This window comes from Carcharhinus amblyrhynchos, chromosome 9 (assembly GCF_965287045.1).
Source record: "Carcharhinus amblyrhynchos chromosome 9, sCarAmb.v2.hapA, whole genome shotgun sequence".
Taxonomy (NCBI): Eukaryota; Metazoa; Chordata; class Chondrichthyes; order Carcharhiniformes; family Carcharhinidae; genus Carcharhinus; species Carcharhinus amblyrhynchos.
In genome coordinates, this window is record NC_137332.1 from 112426052 (window position 1) to 112439940 (window position 13889).

The 13889-nt window shown below is 46.9% G+C and overlaps 1 protein-coding gene and 1 pseudogene across 1 annotated transcript in view; one reads left to right on the forward strand and one right to left on the reverse strand.

Annotated features, from left to right (window-relative positions):
* Positions 1-2375: 2375 nt before the first annotated feature.
* On the reverse strand, positions 2376-2542 carry LOC145348785 (U2 spliceosomal RNA; annotated as a pseudogene).
* Positions 2543-10358: 7816 nt separating this feature from the next.
* LOC145348701 (nuclear factor 7, brain-like) overlaps positions 10359-13889 on the forward strand; it is a 34470-nt gene continuing 30939 nt past the window's right edge. Inside the window, exons 1-5 of the mRNA XM_080196858.1 lie at positions 10359-10829; positions 10918-11013; positions 11107-11340; positions 11872-11894; positions 12995-13110. Coding sequence (XP_080052984.1) covers positions 10359-10829; positions 10918-11013; positions 11107-11340; positions 11872-11894; positions 12995-13110 — 940 coding nt within the window. The remainder of the gene's footprint in view (positions 10830-10917; positions 11014-11106; positions 11341-11871; positions 11895-12994; positions 13111-13889) is intronic.

The following is a 13889-nucleotide window of genomic DNA, read 5'->3' on the forward strand; positions in this document are numbered from 1 at the left end:
TCCACAAACAAGCATTCCCAATCGCATCTGACCTCGCCCTCATCCTGCTCTCCATTTCCCTCTTTACACTCTAGCTCCCTTCACTCCCTTTCACTGCTGAGCTGTTTTCTCTTATCTCAACTGCACCATTCTACCTCCTTCTCTTTCCCCCTCCCTATAACCCTGTCAACCCCCTCTCGACACTTCCTTGCCTCTCCCTTCTGTTCTCTCCACGTTTCTCTCCCTTCCACCGCTCACCATTCCTGGCCTCATGCTCCCCTCCCTCTCATTTCCTCTCTTCTTCCCCTCAAAACCTCTCTTCCTCATTTCTCACACTTCCTCCTCTCCCCACACCCTTTTACTAAATCACTGAGTGTGTTATTTTAACTTTCCCCCAGCTCCAGCCTTTCTCACTCTGGATCCGAAGACAGCGAAGCCCTGGCTCATCCTGACTGAGGACTGGACCAGTGTGAGACTCGGAGACAAGCTGGAAAGATTTGAACCCTCGAAGATATCCTGGAATCAGAGAGATTCACATTAGGGAGACATTAGTGGGAGGTGGAGGTGGGGGTGAAGACAGTGGATTGTGGGAGTAGCCCGAGAGACTGTGAACAGGAAAGGAGGAATCGACATGAGCCCTGAGTCCGGATTCTGGGCTGTGGGACTGGAGTATGGAAGGGGTTATTTTGTCCTCACCTCCCCCTCACCAGCGCCCCTCCTCCACCACCACCACCGCCCTCCACCTCCCCCACCTCCCCCCGCACCACCCGCCCCCCCCCCCCCACCCCTCCACCACAACTTCGAATGTGAATTCCTGGAAGATCGGAGTTTTCCTGGACTGTGAGGGTGGACAGGTATCATTTTGCAATGCGGACAACGTGTCCCATCTCCACACTTTCACCCAGACTTTCAGTGAGAGATGGAACAGTCCGAGGTGGAATATCGACGGGAAAAACTCGGAGCCACTGACAATCTGCGGGATTAAAGGTCGCTAACAGATCCATCCCATAATTTCACGCCGTCTCCCTGCCTCCTGCCAGCTGTAAACTGATGGAACCTGTTCGTATTGTGGTTATTATATAGAATTATAATTTACACTGGGGGCTCCATGATTACATTTCTAAAATGATTCTTCAAACAAAACAATCTGTGAACCGCTGGAATAGAAACAGTTTTTCTCAAAGATTCCACAGTTCATCATTAAATCCAAGAAGCAGAAACTCAACACGTTGTTTGCGTCTGTCACTGAGTGAGGGAGGCGGGATTCCGGTGAATGGAATCCGGTGAACGGAGAAGCCGAATGGCCGGAGCTCCTGTCACTCTGAGTGAGGGAGGCGGGTTCCCGGGGACTCGACAAGCCGATGGGTCAGTGTGGCTATCATTTACATTGAGGGGGCGGTTCGGGGAGGGACTGTCGATTGGTCGCTATAACTGTCAATCAGAGAAGAAGCGGGTGATCTTGGCATCGGAATGGGCCCGGAAGCGGGCCCATGAAGCTTAGAAGGCGATTAGTTCGAGCTCCTATCATTCTGAGCCTGAACACCGATTTTTGGGGAATCTGAAGGGCGATTGGTCAAACTGCCTGTCAGTCATCGTGAGAGAGGCGGGATTTCAAGTGTTCCGTAAGACGAATGGTTGTTGTGTCTTTCATTCAGATTACGGGGCGGGTTTCCAAGCAGTGGGGAAGCCGATTGGTCAGAGTGACTTCAGGGAGCCGATCCGCGACATGAGGAGGTCGATTGGTCAGCGCTGCTGTCACTCAGATTAAGAAAGGCGGGATTCCAGTTATCCCGGAAGCCGAATCGCCCTACCCGCTGTCATTCAGAGTCGGGGTCGGGACCTCTGCCAATTAGAGAGGTGGAGTGACCGGAGTGCCTGTCACTCATCTGAAGGGAGAGGTGTTTGCGGAAATTGGAGGTGATTGGCTGCATCTCTTGTCCCTCTGAGAGGGAAATAGCTGTCTCCTGGTGTTCTGAACTGTAATTGGTGAAGGCCGCTGTCAGTCAGAGCTTGTGGGGCGGGTTTCTACAGGTCCCCGAAGAGAATTGGTTGACTGTCCTGTCACTCAGATGGGATTCGGGGGCGGAACTCGGCAGATCGGCAGTGAGTTTTTGATTTGATTTGGTTCATTATTGTCACATGTATTAGCATCCAATAAAAAGTATTCTTTCTTGCGCACGAAACACAAAACGCATACCGTTCACAGAGAAGGAGCGGAGAGAGTGCAGAATGTCGTGTTACATCAGATCTAGGGTGTGGAGAAAGCTCAACTTAATGCAAGGTAAGTCCCATTCAAATGTTTGATGGCATCAGGGAAGAGCTGTTCTTGAGTCGGTTGGTTGTGATCTCAGATTGTTGTATCTTTTTTCCCGACAGATAACGGTGGAAGAGCTGTTTTTGAAGTTACCGGTCGATACGTGGAGTGAACGGAGCAAGCCCCGATTCCATCTCCCTGCTCCAAAAATCAATTTAATATATGGTTCCCAGATGCGGGACGTATCAGATATTAAACTGATAAGAACAAATACTACACTTGATCTGAGCCAAAAGGCCGAGAAGCGATGCCAAAGAAAGTGTTTTACTCACAGATGATGCTTCGTTTAAGGAAGGAATGAGCAGCAGAAGGACGGGGTGGAGTGGGTCCATCTGAGAGAGGTCACAGAGTTCCTTTCCTGCCGTCCGAATGTTACTGCTGAAAAGCAGCCTGACCAGGATTCGAACCTGAATCTTCTGCTCTGGGAGCAAGTGTGCTCGTCCGCTTGGGGTCTTTTATTATGCTGGCTGCTTTTCTGAGGCAGGAGGAAGAGTCAATGGGTAGGAGGGAGATTTGCATGATGGATTGGGCTCTGTTTACAACCCTTTGTAATTACTTGCAGTTTTGGTCAGAGCAGGAACCATACCAAGCTGTGATATATCGGAAAGGGTGCTTTCTAAAGTGCGGCCGTAAAAATTACTGAGAGCTGCTGCGGACATGCCAAATTTCCTTTGCCTCCTGAGAAAGTAGAGGCGTTGGGGGGTGGGGGTGAGGGGGTGGACAAAGGTCATTCAAAGGTCCGTTGACCTTGGCTGTGATTTTCTGGTTTTGGAGCTGGAAAATCCCGCCGTGTGTGTGAACACAAATCTTTCATTCTTACAAAGCGGAGCGCTGCCACCTGCTGACCGAATCTTAGTGCTGCAGGAAAGAATTCCCCTTTAAAAACGGCCCAAGAAGTGGGGACAGTTTTCGAAGATTCACAGGCAGGGTGAGCCGAATGGTCTCTTTCCATTGCGAGATCACATTATGATTTTTATATGATCTGACATTTAGATCGGATCAAATCCACATTTTCAAAGTTGACTTGAACTGAAGATTGTCATGTGAGATGAGAATAAACACACTCGGCCTCTGTTCCCCAGAGTTTCAATGAAAAGGGGGTTGACAGAGAATAGGTGCTGGAAGGATGGTTCCCCTGACTGGGGTCTCCAGAACCAGGGACTTTAGCAGTTTGATGGTGGTGTTCCTGCAGTAATAATCCAGACTGTAACCAGTGGAAAGTTTCCCCCCGATTGCCATTGAGTTGTGTTTCGCTGGGGCTCCTTGATGCCTCACTGGTGAAATGCTGCCATGATGTTCAGGGCAGTCACTCTCACCCCACCTCGGGAATTCATCTCTTTGCTCCGGCTGGGGGAGATGTTCAGTTCGGTTTCTTCCAGACGCACTGGGCTCCGCATCTCACGGCAGCCTCTTTGCAAACTCTCAGGAGGCCATGGAATGGAGTGAAACTAGACATCCCATGAGAAAGTGTTGGACTCATATGAAAGGAGGAGTTGAATGAGCGCCCATGATGCGGCTCCGGGGGGAAAGCGGGCGCGCGGGAGGAAAAGCTCCGCCCAGAGCTCGAGGAGCGGCCACGCGCTGACCTCCAGCCCAACGTCAGAGCGCGGGAAGAAGCGCGGCTCTGATTGGAGGATCAGGTAGCATCAGCGGGGGCAGGGGGAGGGGCTGGACGCAGCACAGCATCACGTGGTGGGAAGCGCGAGTGGGGGAGGGGAGCCCGGGAAAGGACCCGGAGCCCCGGGCTTCAGAAAGAGACAATGTCCCAAATTCAGCTGATTCAGCTTTCTCACCACATTCTGTGATCCTGAGAGTCACTGATTCACCAGCTGCATTCACACGTCACACACAGACTGATTGATACCCACACTGCAACATTTCATTGCGCTCTTCATCTGGTTATTCCTCTGTTCAGCTCATTCCTGCTCAAAACACAGGAAAAATCATCAAATTATCCCCAGTCTGACCTGTAAGGCATGGTTACAGTGGATTAACCAGGGTTCAATTAAATACAGTCCTGATGCTGCCCACAAAATAATTATTAAAGTAATTGTCAAAAGTTGATTTGAGCCACAGAGACAAACCTATTTACCAGATATCGAAAAACGGCGTCAATCTTAATATTTAAAGAGTGTCTTAAAAGAGGGGAGAGAGGTCGGGAGGTTTTAGTGGAATCGCGGCCTTAGGGCCGGGACAGCTGAAGACACAGCCACCAATGTTGGAGCAAAGGGAATCAGGGTTTAACAAGAGGCAGAATTGGAGCAGCTCAGAGATCTTAATAAGTTATCGGGCTGGAGGAGTTTACAAAGGTAGGGAGCAGCGAGGCTAAGGGAGGTGATTTGAACGCAAAGATTTGTTGCGGGAACTGGTTACATAACCAGGCACACTTCACACCTCACGCACACCCAAACCCGTGTCCCCATCACAAATACAGACAACATTCAGAAAACACTGAAACAGACAGGGAGATGATCCATCAATTTCACTGTCATTCAAGGTGATAACTGTGTTATTGACCGACAGAAAATTATCCAACAACAGAGTCACAGACAAGGCCGGAAGGAATAAGGGAATGGGGTAAGGATTGGGGAAGGACGCCAGAGTTAGAATAATCCCCATATCTCGTAACATAACAGAACCGACACCGGAATAGAGGAAAGTCAGGAAACTGACTAACTTGTTCCGTATTGTTCACAAGTATTAGACGAATGCCGGAAGTCTTCTTTCTCAGTAAGAAGTCTCACAACACCGGGTTAAAGTCCAACAGCTGAAGGAGCAGCGCTCCGAAAGTTCGTGATTCCAAATAAACCTGTTGGAGTTTAACCCGGTGTTCTGAGATCTCTTACTGTGTCCACCCCAGTCCAACGCCGGCATCTCCACATCTTAATAACAGCTGCCCACTCACCAAGGCCCTTTATAGGATCATTGAATAGAATCACAAAATCCCTGCACTGCAGAAGGAGGCTATTCGGCCCATCGAGCATTCACCAGCAACAATTCCACGCAGGCCCTATCCAAGTATTTACCCTGTCAATCACACACTAAGGGGCCATTTAGCATGGCCAATCAACCTAACCCGCATACGTCTGGACTGTGGGAGGAAACTGGAGCATTCCTACGCAGACACGAGGAGAACGTGCAAACTCCACACAGGCAGTTACCCAAGGCTGGAATTGAGCCCGGATCCCTGGCGCTGTGAGGCAGCAATGCTAACCACTGTGCCACCGCGCTTCTGTCTATTTACAGTGAGAATTCTTTGCTCTGGAATTCCAATTCCTTTGTAATAGACTGAAAGTCAGGAGTTAACAGTGACCCGAGTCAACGATTTAAAATATAAAGAAATATTTTAGGTGGGAAACACGAGGCTTGTGATTGATTTTTTTAGTGCAGTGTCTCTGGGACGCTCGGTTGAGTCCAAGGAAGTTTGCAGAGTGAGTTGACCCTCACATCATTTTGCCCGGCAGAGGGAATCCCATTGCGATATTGGCTGGACTACCAGACAACCCGCGAACCCAGGCGGGAGTAACTCTGGCTCTCTAGGGCGGGTTTCCCCGGAGAATGAATTCTGGCGAGCTGTCTCTGTGGAGTTTTCTCCTGTTTTATGCGACCACAGCGACAGTCGCTCCTCCTCGTTGGCTCCCGCTGGTAAACTCAGTAATCCGCTACTGAGGGACTCAACGACTAGGGAAAAGTACGAGACGGCCGCGATCTGCGTGGATCAGAGACTGAGTCTCAAGATGGTATCAAGGAATGGGAATCCCGTTGTTGATGGTTCAGAGCGGCTGGGATCCGTCCCGGATAAACAACCTTCCCCGCAGTGGCCTCTGTAGCAGCGCAATGTGCAAAATGTCAATGTCACCGCCACACATGTTCCAGCTCTCCGGAGCGAGTAACAAGATCTTCCGTAACTCCAACCCAAGAGGAGATCTTGAGATCCCCGCCATTGCTACCAGCCCTGTTGGCAGCTGAGTTCGGGTCCCAGAGCAGGAGAGGCAGCCAACCCAGTGGCGGACGACACTGTTATCGAAGAGTGGGCGGCCCATCCACCGGAAAATGCGAACTTTGTAACAACACAAATCTCCTTTTAGACGAAATATTGTGTTTCCAAGAAGGGAACAGAAACTCCGGCCAATGGAGCGGCAATTGACACAAATGGAGAAACATCCGAGACGACCACCTTCATGGAAGGGGTCACTTTCGAGCCGACTGAAAACAGAGCATCAGTCAGAGAGGTGATCACCCATTACCCCCATTGATGGGGTTGTTCTGCAGTTCCTGTAACACCCTCCTCCGCACGATCGGCTTCTCCAACATCCACATGACCAAAGTGCCCCAGGTTATAAACATCAGAACCAGGTGTTGACTCTGCGGTAAAACAGGAGACTATCAATCCATTGCCTGGCACTGCCCTCAGTGTAGCGGAGAAAGGTAACCTGTAACAGTCGGGGAATACCAATGCAGCGAGTGCGAGCTCAGCTTCACCACCAGGTGTGGGCTGAGCCAGCACGACAGGCAGATACATGTCGCTTTGCGCACCCAGAAGCGCCTGGAAGCTCTTCAGGTCAATTCTCAGCCGGGGATCTGTGCCTGGAAGTGAACCCCGGAGCAAGTTACACTCCTGAGGGAACTCGAGCCGAGATTTGCAGGATGCCGGTACACCAATAAGGAAATCGCAAGCATCCTTCAAACTGAAACACCCAAATAAACCTCAGACAGATAAATAAATACAGCATTCCAAATGAAACCATCTCGTCTCATTAACAACTTACTTTTTCGAAGTAAGCTCTATCCCACAAGTTCATCCCTAACAAGGGGGAGATATCAAACGCTTTCAAATCATATCAGTGATGCGAGGCAGCAAACAAAACCATCGCCCACATTTCGGTTGCTGCCCGTTTGTAAAGAACGCAAGAATTAAACACCACAGCAGGGATTCCAACAACTACACCGAGATGTCAGTAAGTACTGCTCAATATCTTACAAGGAGCCAAGACTAGTGGCCAAGGACGGCTCCTAATGGAAACCTGACACAATACTCACGTAGATCAGAGAGTTACAGTGGTGGGTGTCACAGTGCGGCACGAAGACGAATACAAGGCACTGAGTTGTGCGGGACTTAAAACGGCACAAATACATCCATCTGGGATCGGAGGTGAAGGAATTACCGGGAGGTTCTGAGCCTGAGTGCGTGGGCTTTGTGCTGAGAGCCAGAGGGAAATGGCTGGAAATGAACAACACCTTACTAACATTCCTGTTTTACAGAGTAAACAATTTCTCAGCAAGAACAGTGTCAGGGAGAAGGGCGGAGAGTAACAATGGGGAAAGCTCTATGAAATGGTGGAAGACAAGAGAGGTTAAATGTCTGAAGGTGTAACGGTACAAAGTATAAGAGAATGGGGAATGGGACTGGTGAAGAAGCATAAGGTGGTTCCAGAGCAGTGTTAATGGTTACAGCAGAATGGTAACGGTGGTTAGAATCTGAAGTTCCTGAATTCAATGCTGTGGCTGAAAGGCTGGAAAGGACAGAATGGGAATATTCCTAATTCCTGTCAGGAACAAATCACACTGCATTACCAGAGCTGTGTATAAGCGGCTGTTGGAAAGAGAGACGTGTCGATGTCCTTTTGGAAACAGTTCATCAGTTAACAGTGATCTCAGTGATTGAGGGATAATTATTATATCAGAACGAGCCTTAGATGGAACATATCGAGATCATAGTTGATTTTATTGTGTTCAGTGACTCTGTGATCCTCTGGGGTGTCTGAATGAAATCCTTGGAGAGCTCAGTGTCCAACATTTCATCCGGCAGAATGAATCCCATTGCGATCTTCACCAGGTGAACAGACAAACCGAGAGTGCAGCAGATTGGAGTTGACTTACACAAGGCAGGGTCTTGATACCAGGCCTGCAGCGATCCTATTCAGTTCCTTAGTTCTCTAAACACTTGTGCTCCACGATTACTGTTGTTCAATCCCGCTGTCAGCTCAACAATTTATACTTAAATAGTTTTCGTTGCGGGTTTCTAAGCCAACTAAATATAGCAGCATGTATTGAGTTTTTGCAGAATTTTAATGCGTAAATCCTTCTCGCAGAAGGATGAATATTAATGTGACGTTCTCCTGATAATCTTTCTGACTAATAGTCAGGGAACATCTCATCAAACAATGGGATTTACTGAATGGGATTTGTTAATCTGGATTTGATCAGATCCAAGATAAATAACAATGCCAGTCTGATACAACACAGAAAGAGATTATTCGGTCCATTGAATCTGTGAACCTTCAGAGACAGTCCCCATTTCTTGGGCCGTTTTCATGGGGACTTCTTCCCTGCAGCACTGTGATTCCGTCAGCAGGTGGCAGCGGTGCGCTTTGTAACAATGAAAGACTTGAGTTCACAGAGTCTCAACCCATCCCAAAAACTGACTGCACCCGCAATGAATTATTAACAAGAACAGGTCCAGCCGTCAAGTCGAGAGATTGTCACAAATGACAGAAACTTCCCAGATTTTTCTTGGGTGGAAATGGTTGTCAGTAAGTTCCACTGGGCTCCGCACCTTGTCACCCTGGAAATTTACAATGTTCCCGAATATCTATCCCCAGAGAGAATTCACACTTTCCGACACTTTAATTTAAAATTGCTGCATGATTTCACTCCTGAATGTCTCCGATCAGATTTTAACGATGAAAACAGAACTCCCCGCAATGCTGATAATGGGTGAGAGAGTTTCCCAAAATCGAGAATTCCATCCAGCGGGAGGATTGTCGCCAATGGCTCAAATATCCCAGATTTTCCACGTGTTGAAATGACTGTCAGTAAATTCCGCTGAGCTGTGTAAGGGGTGTCCAGGTCCCCCAGGACAGATTGTCTTTCTTGTTCTCCACACACGAGCTGTTTAACGTCCAGGCAGTAACAATAAAACCCAATGTTCAACACTGTTAGATATATGAAACATTTCACACCAGAATCCCAGACAATGTATCTGCAATAAAACAAGACATTGATTTCCAATCCGCATTGATCTCTCTACCTCTATCTGCCATTTTCCCAACTTTACAAAAAAGCCTCTTAACGAATCTGATCCATCGGAAAACTTCACAGCCTGTGGTTTTTCTTGCTGGAATAGTGCGAGTGTTGGGGGAAACTCTCCAAATTCAATCCCAGTAGGAAGTCGTTTTACCCTCTCCCATTTCCCATGTCCCACAGTCCTGCCCCCACACCCTGTGATGTGCTTCCACTTTATCAGGGACTGGGAGAGCAGAACTGTCAATGTGACAACTCTCTCCTTCACCTACTCCATGTGACAGCGAGTTCCACATTCTCCCCACTCTGTGTGAAGAAACTCCGCCCAATATTGGAGGGGAGATTCCACTTCAAATGTTCCCTCATCAGTTAAAAGCAAATTGCTGCGGATGCTGGAACCTGACGAAGAGACATCCAGACTGGAAACGTTAGCTCTGTTCTCTCTCCACGGATGCTGTCAGACCTGCTGAGATTTTCCAGCATTCCCTGTTTTCGCTCCGTCATCAGTTGATGTTTCTCTGGGTCAGGGTCCCCGGGAGGGATTCATAAACATTTATAAAACCGCAAGTTTCTCTTTCTAGAAAACAAACCAAACTTCACAGGTGGAACCCTCGAAATATCTTCCCGATACCTGCTGTGTAAAATCTCTCCTTGACATTTACAGTACTTGATGTTTTAATGTGAGCGGCTGCAGTCATGAACACAATTCAATTTCTGGACCTGGATCTCACACCGAGTTTCACCAGAGTGGTTTTAATCGGCACTGGGTTCAGGCTGAAGAGAAATGTAATGGAATCTCCATCCCTCCCATCTCCACCTCTTCTCCCCATTCTATCTCTCCATCTCTCTCTCTCTCTTTCCACTGTCAACATCCCTGGGAGCCCAACCTGCCCCCGACTGAGTTCAATGATTTCCCTCCTTTATCCTTGAGACCGCGCCAGTTGTTATCTCCAGTGTGAAAGTGGCGAAGACAGGGCCCACTCTGTAATAATAATTCCCTGAGTGCTGCAGTGAACTTTATCAGTAAATAGCTGAACTGAGGATGTGCGGCAGTAACACCGAAAGTAAAAGCGGTTTGAATCAGGAAGTGCTGAGTGTGAGCATGGCTTCCAGACAACAAGCAGAGAGCTGGACCGAGGAGACAATTTGTCCCATTTGTCTCGATTTCTTCACTGATCCGGTAATGCTGGAATGTGACCACAACTTCTGCCGCTCCTGTATCACCCAATGTTGGGAAATGAGGGAGATAAACTCCTGCCCGGAATGTAGAGAGGAGTTTCCGGAAAGAAACCTCAGAGTAAATCGGGCCTTAGCGAATCTGGCCGAGAAAGCTCGACAATTAAAGCAGAGTCCGAAAGAGAAGAAAAGTAAACTTCACTGTGAGAAACATCAGGAAGAACTGAAGCTGTTTTGTGAAACTGACAAGAAATTGATCTGTCTGATTTGTAGAGATTCGCGGGATCACAGAGAGCACCGCTTCCTGCCCACCGATGAAGCTGTTGAAATCTACAAGGTAAAAGGGGAATATGATTTACCTGATAGTTTTATCACATTTTCAACATCCAGCACTTTCATTCTGTGATTTTCTCTCCCAATCCCAGGATCAGCTCAAATCTTATTCAGTTTCTCTCACAGAGAAGAAATTGGCGGTTCTAAAAACGGAAAAGAAACAGAAACGGAAGATTTCTGAAGTGAGGGTAAGGTGCCCCTGTGCTGATTTTCTGGGATCTCGGTTAATTTTGTTCCCTTTATCGTGGACCATTAATTATGTTTCACATTTCATTGGGTAGGAACAGTCGAGCACTCTGCAGACCCACATCACATCCGAGTTCACTAAAATGCACCAGTTTCTCACTGAGAAAGAGCAGCGATTACTTAGAGATCTCAGGAAAGAAGAGGAGAGGATTCTAGAACCGATGGTGAGAAACCTTCGAGAGATTCAGGAGAATTTAAATTCTATTGAGGAGAAACTCTCCAAGTTGCGGAAACAGATGGAGCAAAAAGACCAGCTGATATTTCTGAAGGTGAGGGAATATATTGTGTCTCAGTTCAGGGAAACTTCACACAGTCACTAAATAACTGATGGTGATGGTGAAATTTGTATAAAATTTACTGAAAAACAGTAACCGAATTCACAAATTTCTGTCTATTCCGTGGAAATTCTGCTGTGACTCTGAACTAATGGCTCCCACACTGAATAAGATTCCCGGGAATACTGTAATAAGTTTTCTAGATTTTCACTGTTGGTTTGTGATTATTTTCGTGTTTCCCGAGTTTCAATTACTCCTGGAACTCCCATTGTAACCCGGTTCCAGTTCCATGTTGTGAGTGTGTGGGTGTGCCTGGTACGGTGTGTGAGAGTCACTGTGTCTGTGAGCGGGACTGATGTTCAATTCCAGTTTATTTGACTCTCCACAATCTTCCTTCCAAAATGCATCACTTTACATTTCGTATGAAATCTCATCTGCTCTGAGTCTGCTCATTTCACCAGCCTGTCGAACTGCTCCTGAAATCTGTTACTGTCACACTCACTGTTCCTGATTCATTTCTTTCAGGAGGAAGCTTGTCGGGAGAGAAGGTAGGACATGTTCTTTACGGAAACTCTGCAGTTTGGTAAAATAAACTCAGTGAAGTGTTATTTTGTATTTGTTGTCATAACTTTCAATGTTCGGTCATTAGTTACTAAGGCATCACACACTGCAGGAAATGATCAGCTCCGCGTATACACACTGACGAGAACTTAATGATAACTCACCTCATTACAGTGATTTTACATAACTGTTCTCCAACATTGTAATAAATAACAGGGAAGTGTAAATAATACAACCAGGCCGGAAGTGATCACTTGCCCGATGTTGACTGTTCGTGTCTGTGACCTTCCCACTGAACCGGAGAGAACCGCGCGGTCCATGTTTCCAAGGAATGGGCCACCCATGTCCCTGCATGGAGCCTGACCAACCCGAGAAAGTCTCAGGTTAAAGGGAGAATGGATTCTAAGTTTATACTAAATAAAAATTGGCTCTGCGTCCTGAACAACACAACGCTTGTTTTCATATAGAACTTTTATTGGAAATGAATATTGCAAGGAGTTTCACAGGAGCATGATAAAGTAAATTGACACAGAGCCAAATAAGGACATATTAATTTGGGTGATCGAGGTAGATTTCAGAGAGCGTCCTCAAGGAAGAAAAAAGAAAGAAAGATAGAGAGGATCAGGGAGAGAATTCCACAGTTCAGGACCTCCACAGCTGAAGGTCCAGCTCCCATTGGGGGAGTGACTGAAATCAGAGATGTTCAAGGTGTCGGAAGTAGAGAAGAGCAGCATTCTGGGAGCCCAGGGATTGCAGAATTGGAGATTCAGCTTTGGGATGTTTTCAGCCTTTGTTTTTGTTCTACAAACTTTGTTTATCATACAGCAAGTGGACAGGCTAAATATTCATCACTTCCTGCAGCCTGTGATGTCTATTATCAGGTTTTGAACCTTTTTCAAGGCATGGCCGTTTCCATTCCCTGCCCTTGAATTTAAAAGTCATTTCTTTCTCATTTCGAGAAACAAGATTAACATTTCACTTTGTACATTTTCTCTGTCATCAGAAATGCTGTAAACTTGACCATTTAAATAAGTTCTAAATTCTTCTAACAATTACAAATTCATAGCATCATTTTTATCATTTACAGGATTAGTGAGGAGTATATCAAACTCTCAGTATCTGCTGCCGCCCTGCCTATGAGAAAGTACAAAGACCTGTTACAGTACAGAACATGGAGAGAAATGATAAACTTCATTAACCCCGGTAAGTCTCATATTAATTGTCCTGCTTATCACTCCAGTTGTAAATATATTGAGTGGACTCCAAAGATCCATCTTAAATACTCACATTTCCAGTTGTTAATACCTGCAGTCTCCCCATTCTCATATTTCTCTTTCTGAGGTTCCTCTGGGTTAGTGTCTGAAGCCATCAGCACTGTGTGTCAAAGCAGTGAAGGGATCTGTATAACCAGAGGAAAAGAGCACCAATCTCAGGATGTGAAATGGAATTGCTCCAGGAGACTGGACTGGTCTCGTCTGTCATTGGGGGAAACATTTTTTTATCATCATTTATCTGGAAGACACACAGACATTAGAGAGCAGGTGTTAAACGGCAGATAATCTCTTTGGTGGAATTCGACACCTTAATCAAGAGGATGGATGTAGAAAGTGCGAGTCTGCAGTGGATAAGGGAGGGAATGTGGTGATCTTATTGAAATGTTCAAGATCTGGAATAAAAGGGTGGTTATAAACGTCCACAGGTTTCACACAGTCACAGAGTCTAGATCAAAGCTTTACATGTGGAATAGGGAGGATGACAGGGCAGTTTGGATTGAGTGAGGTTGAGTTTTTGAGTGACTCCATTGAGGTAGTGAACCAGTGAACCCATCGCTCACTCGATGAATTTGATCAGAGGCCCAATCCATTCTGAGGGCTGATCTTCAGAACAAAATCTCTGTCCAGTTTCCCGCGGGTTTGCAGTGTGGGAAAATGGTCTGTCGTTCCTGAGGAGGGAACAGGGGACAAGAAATCCTCATGAATACA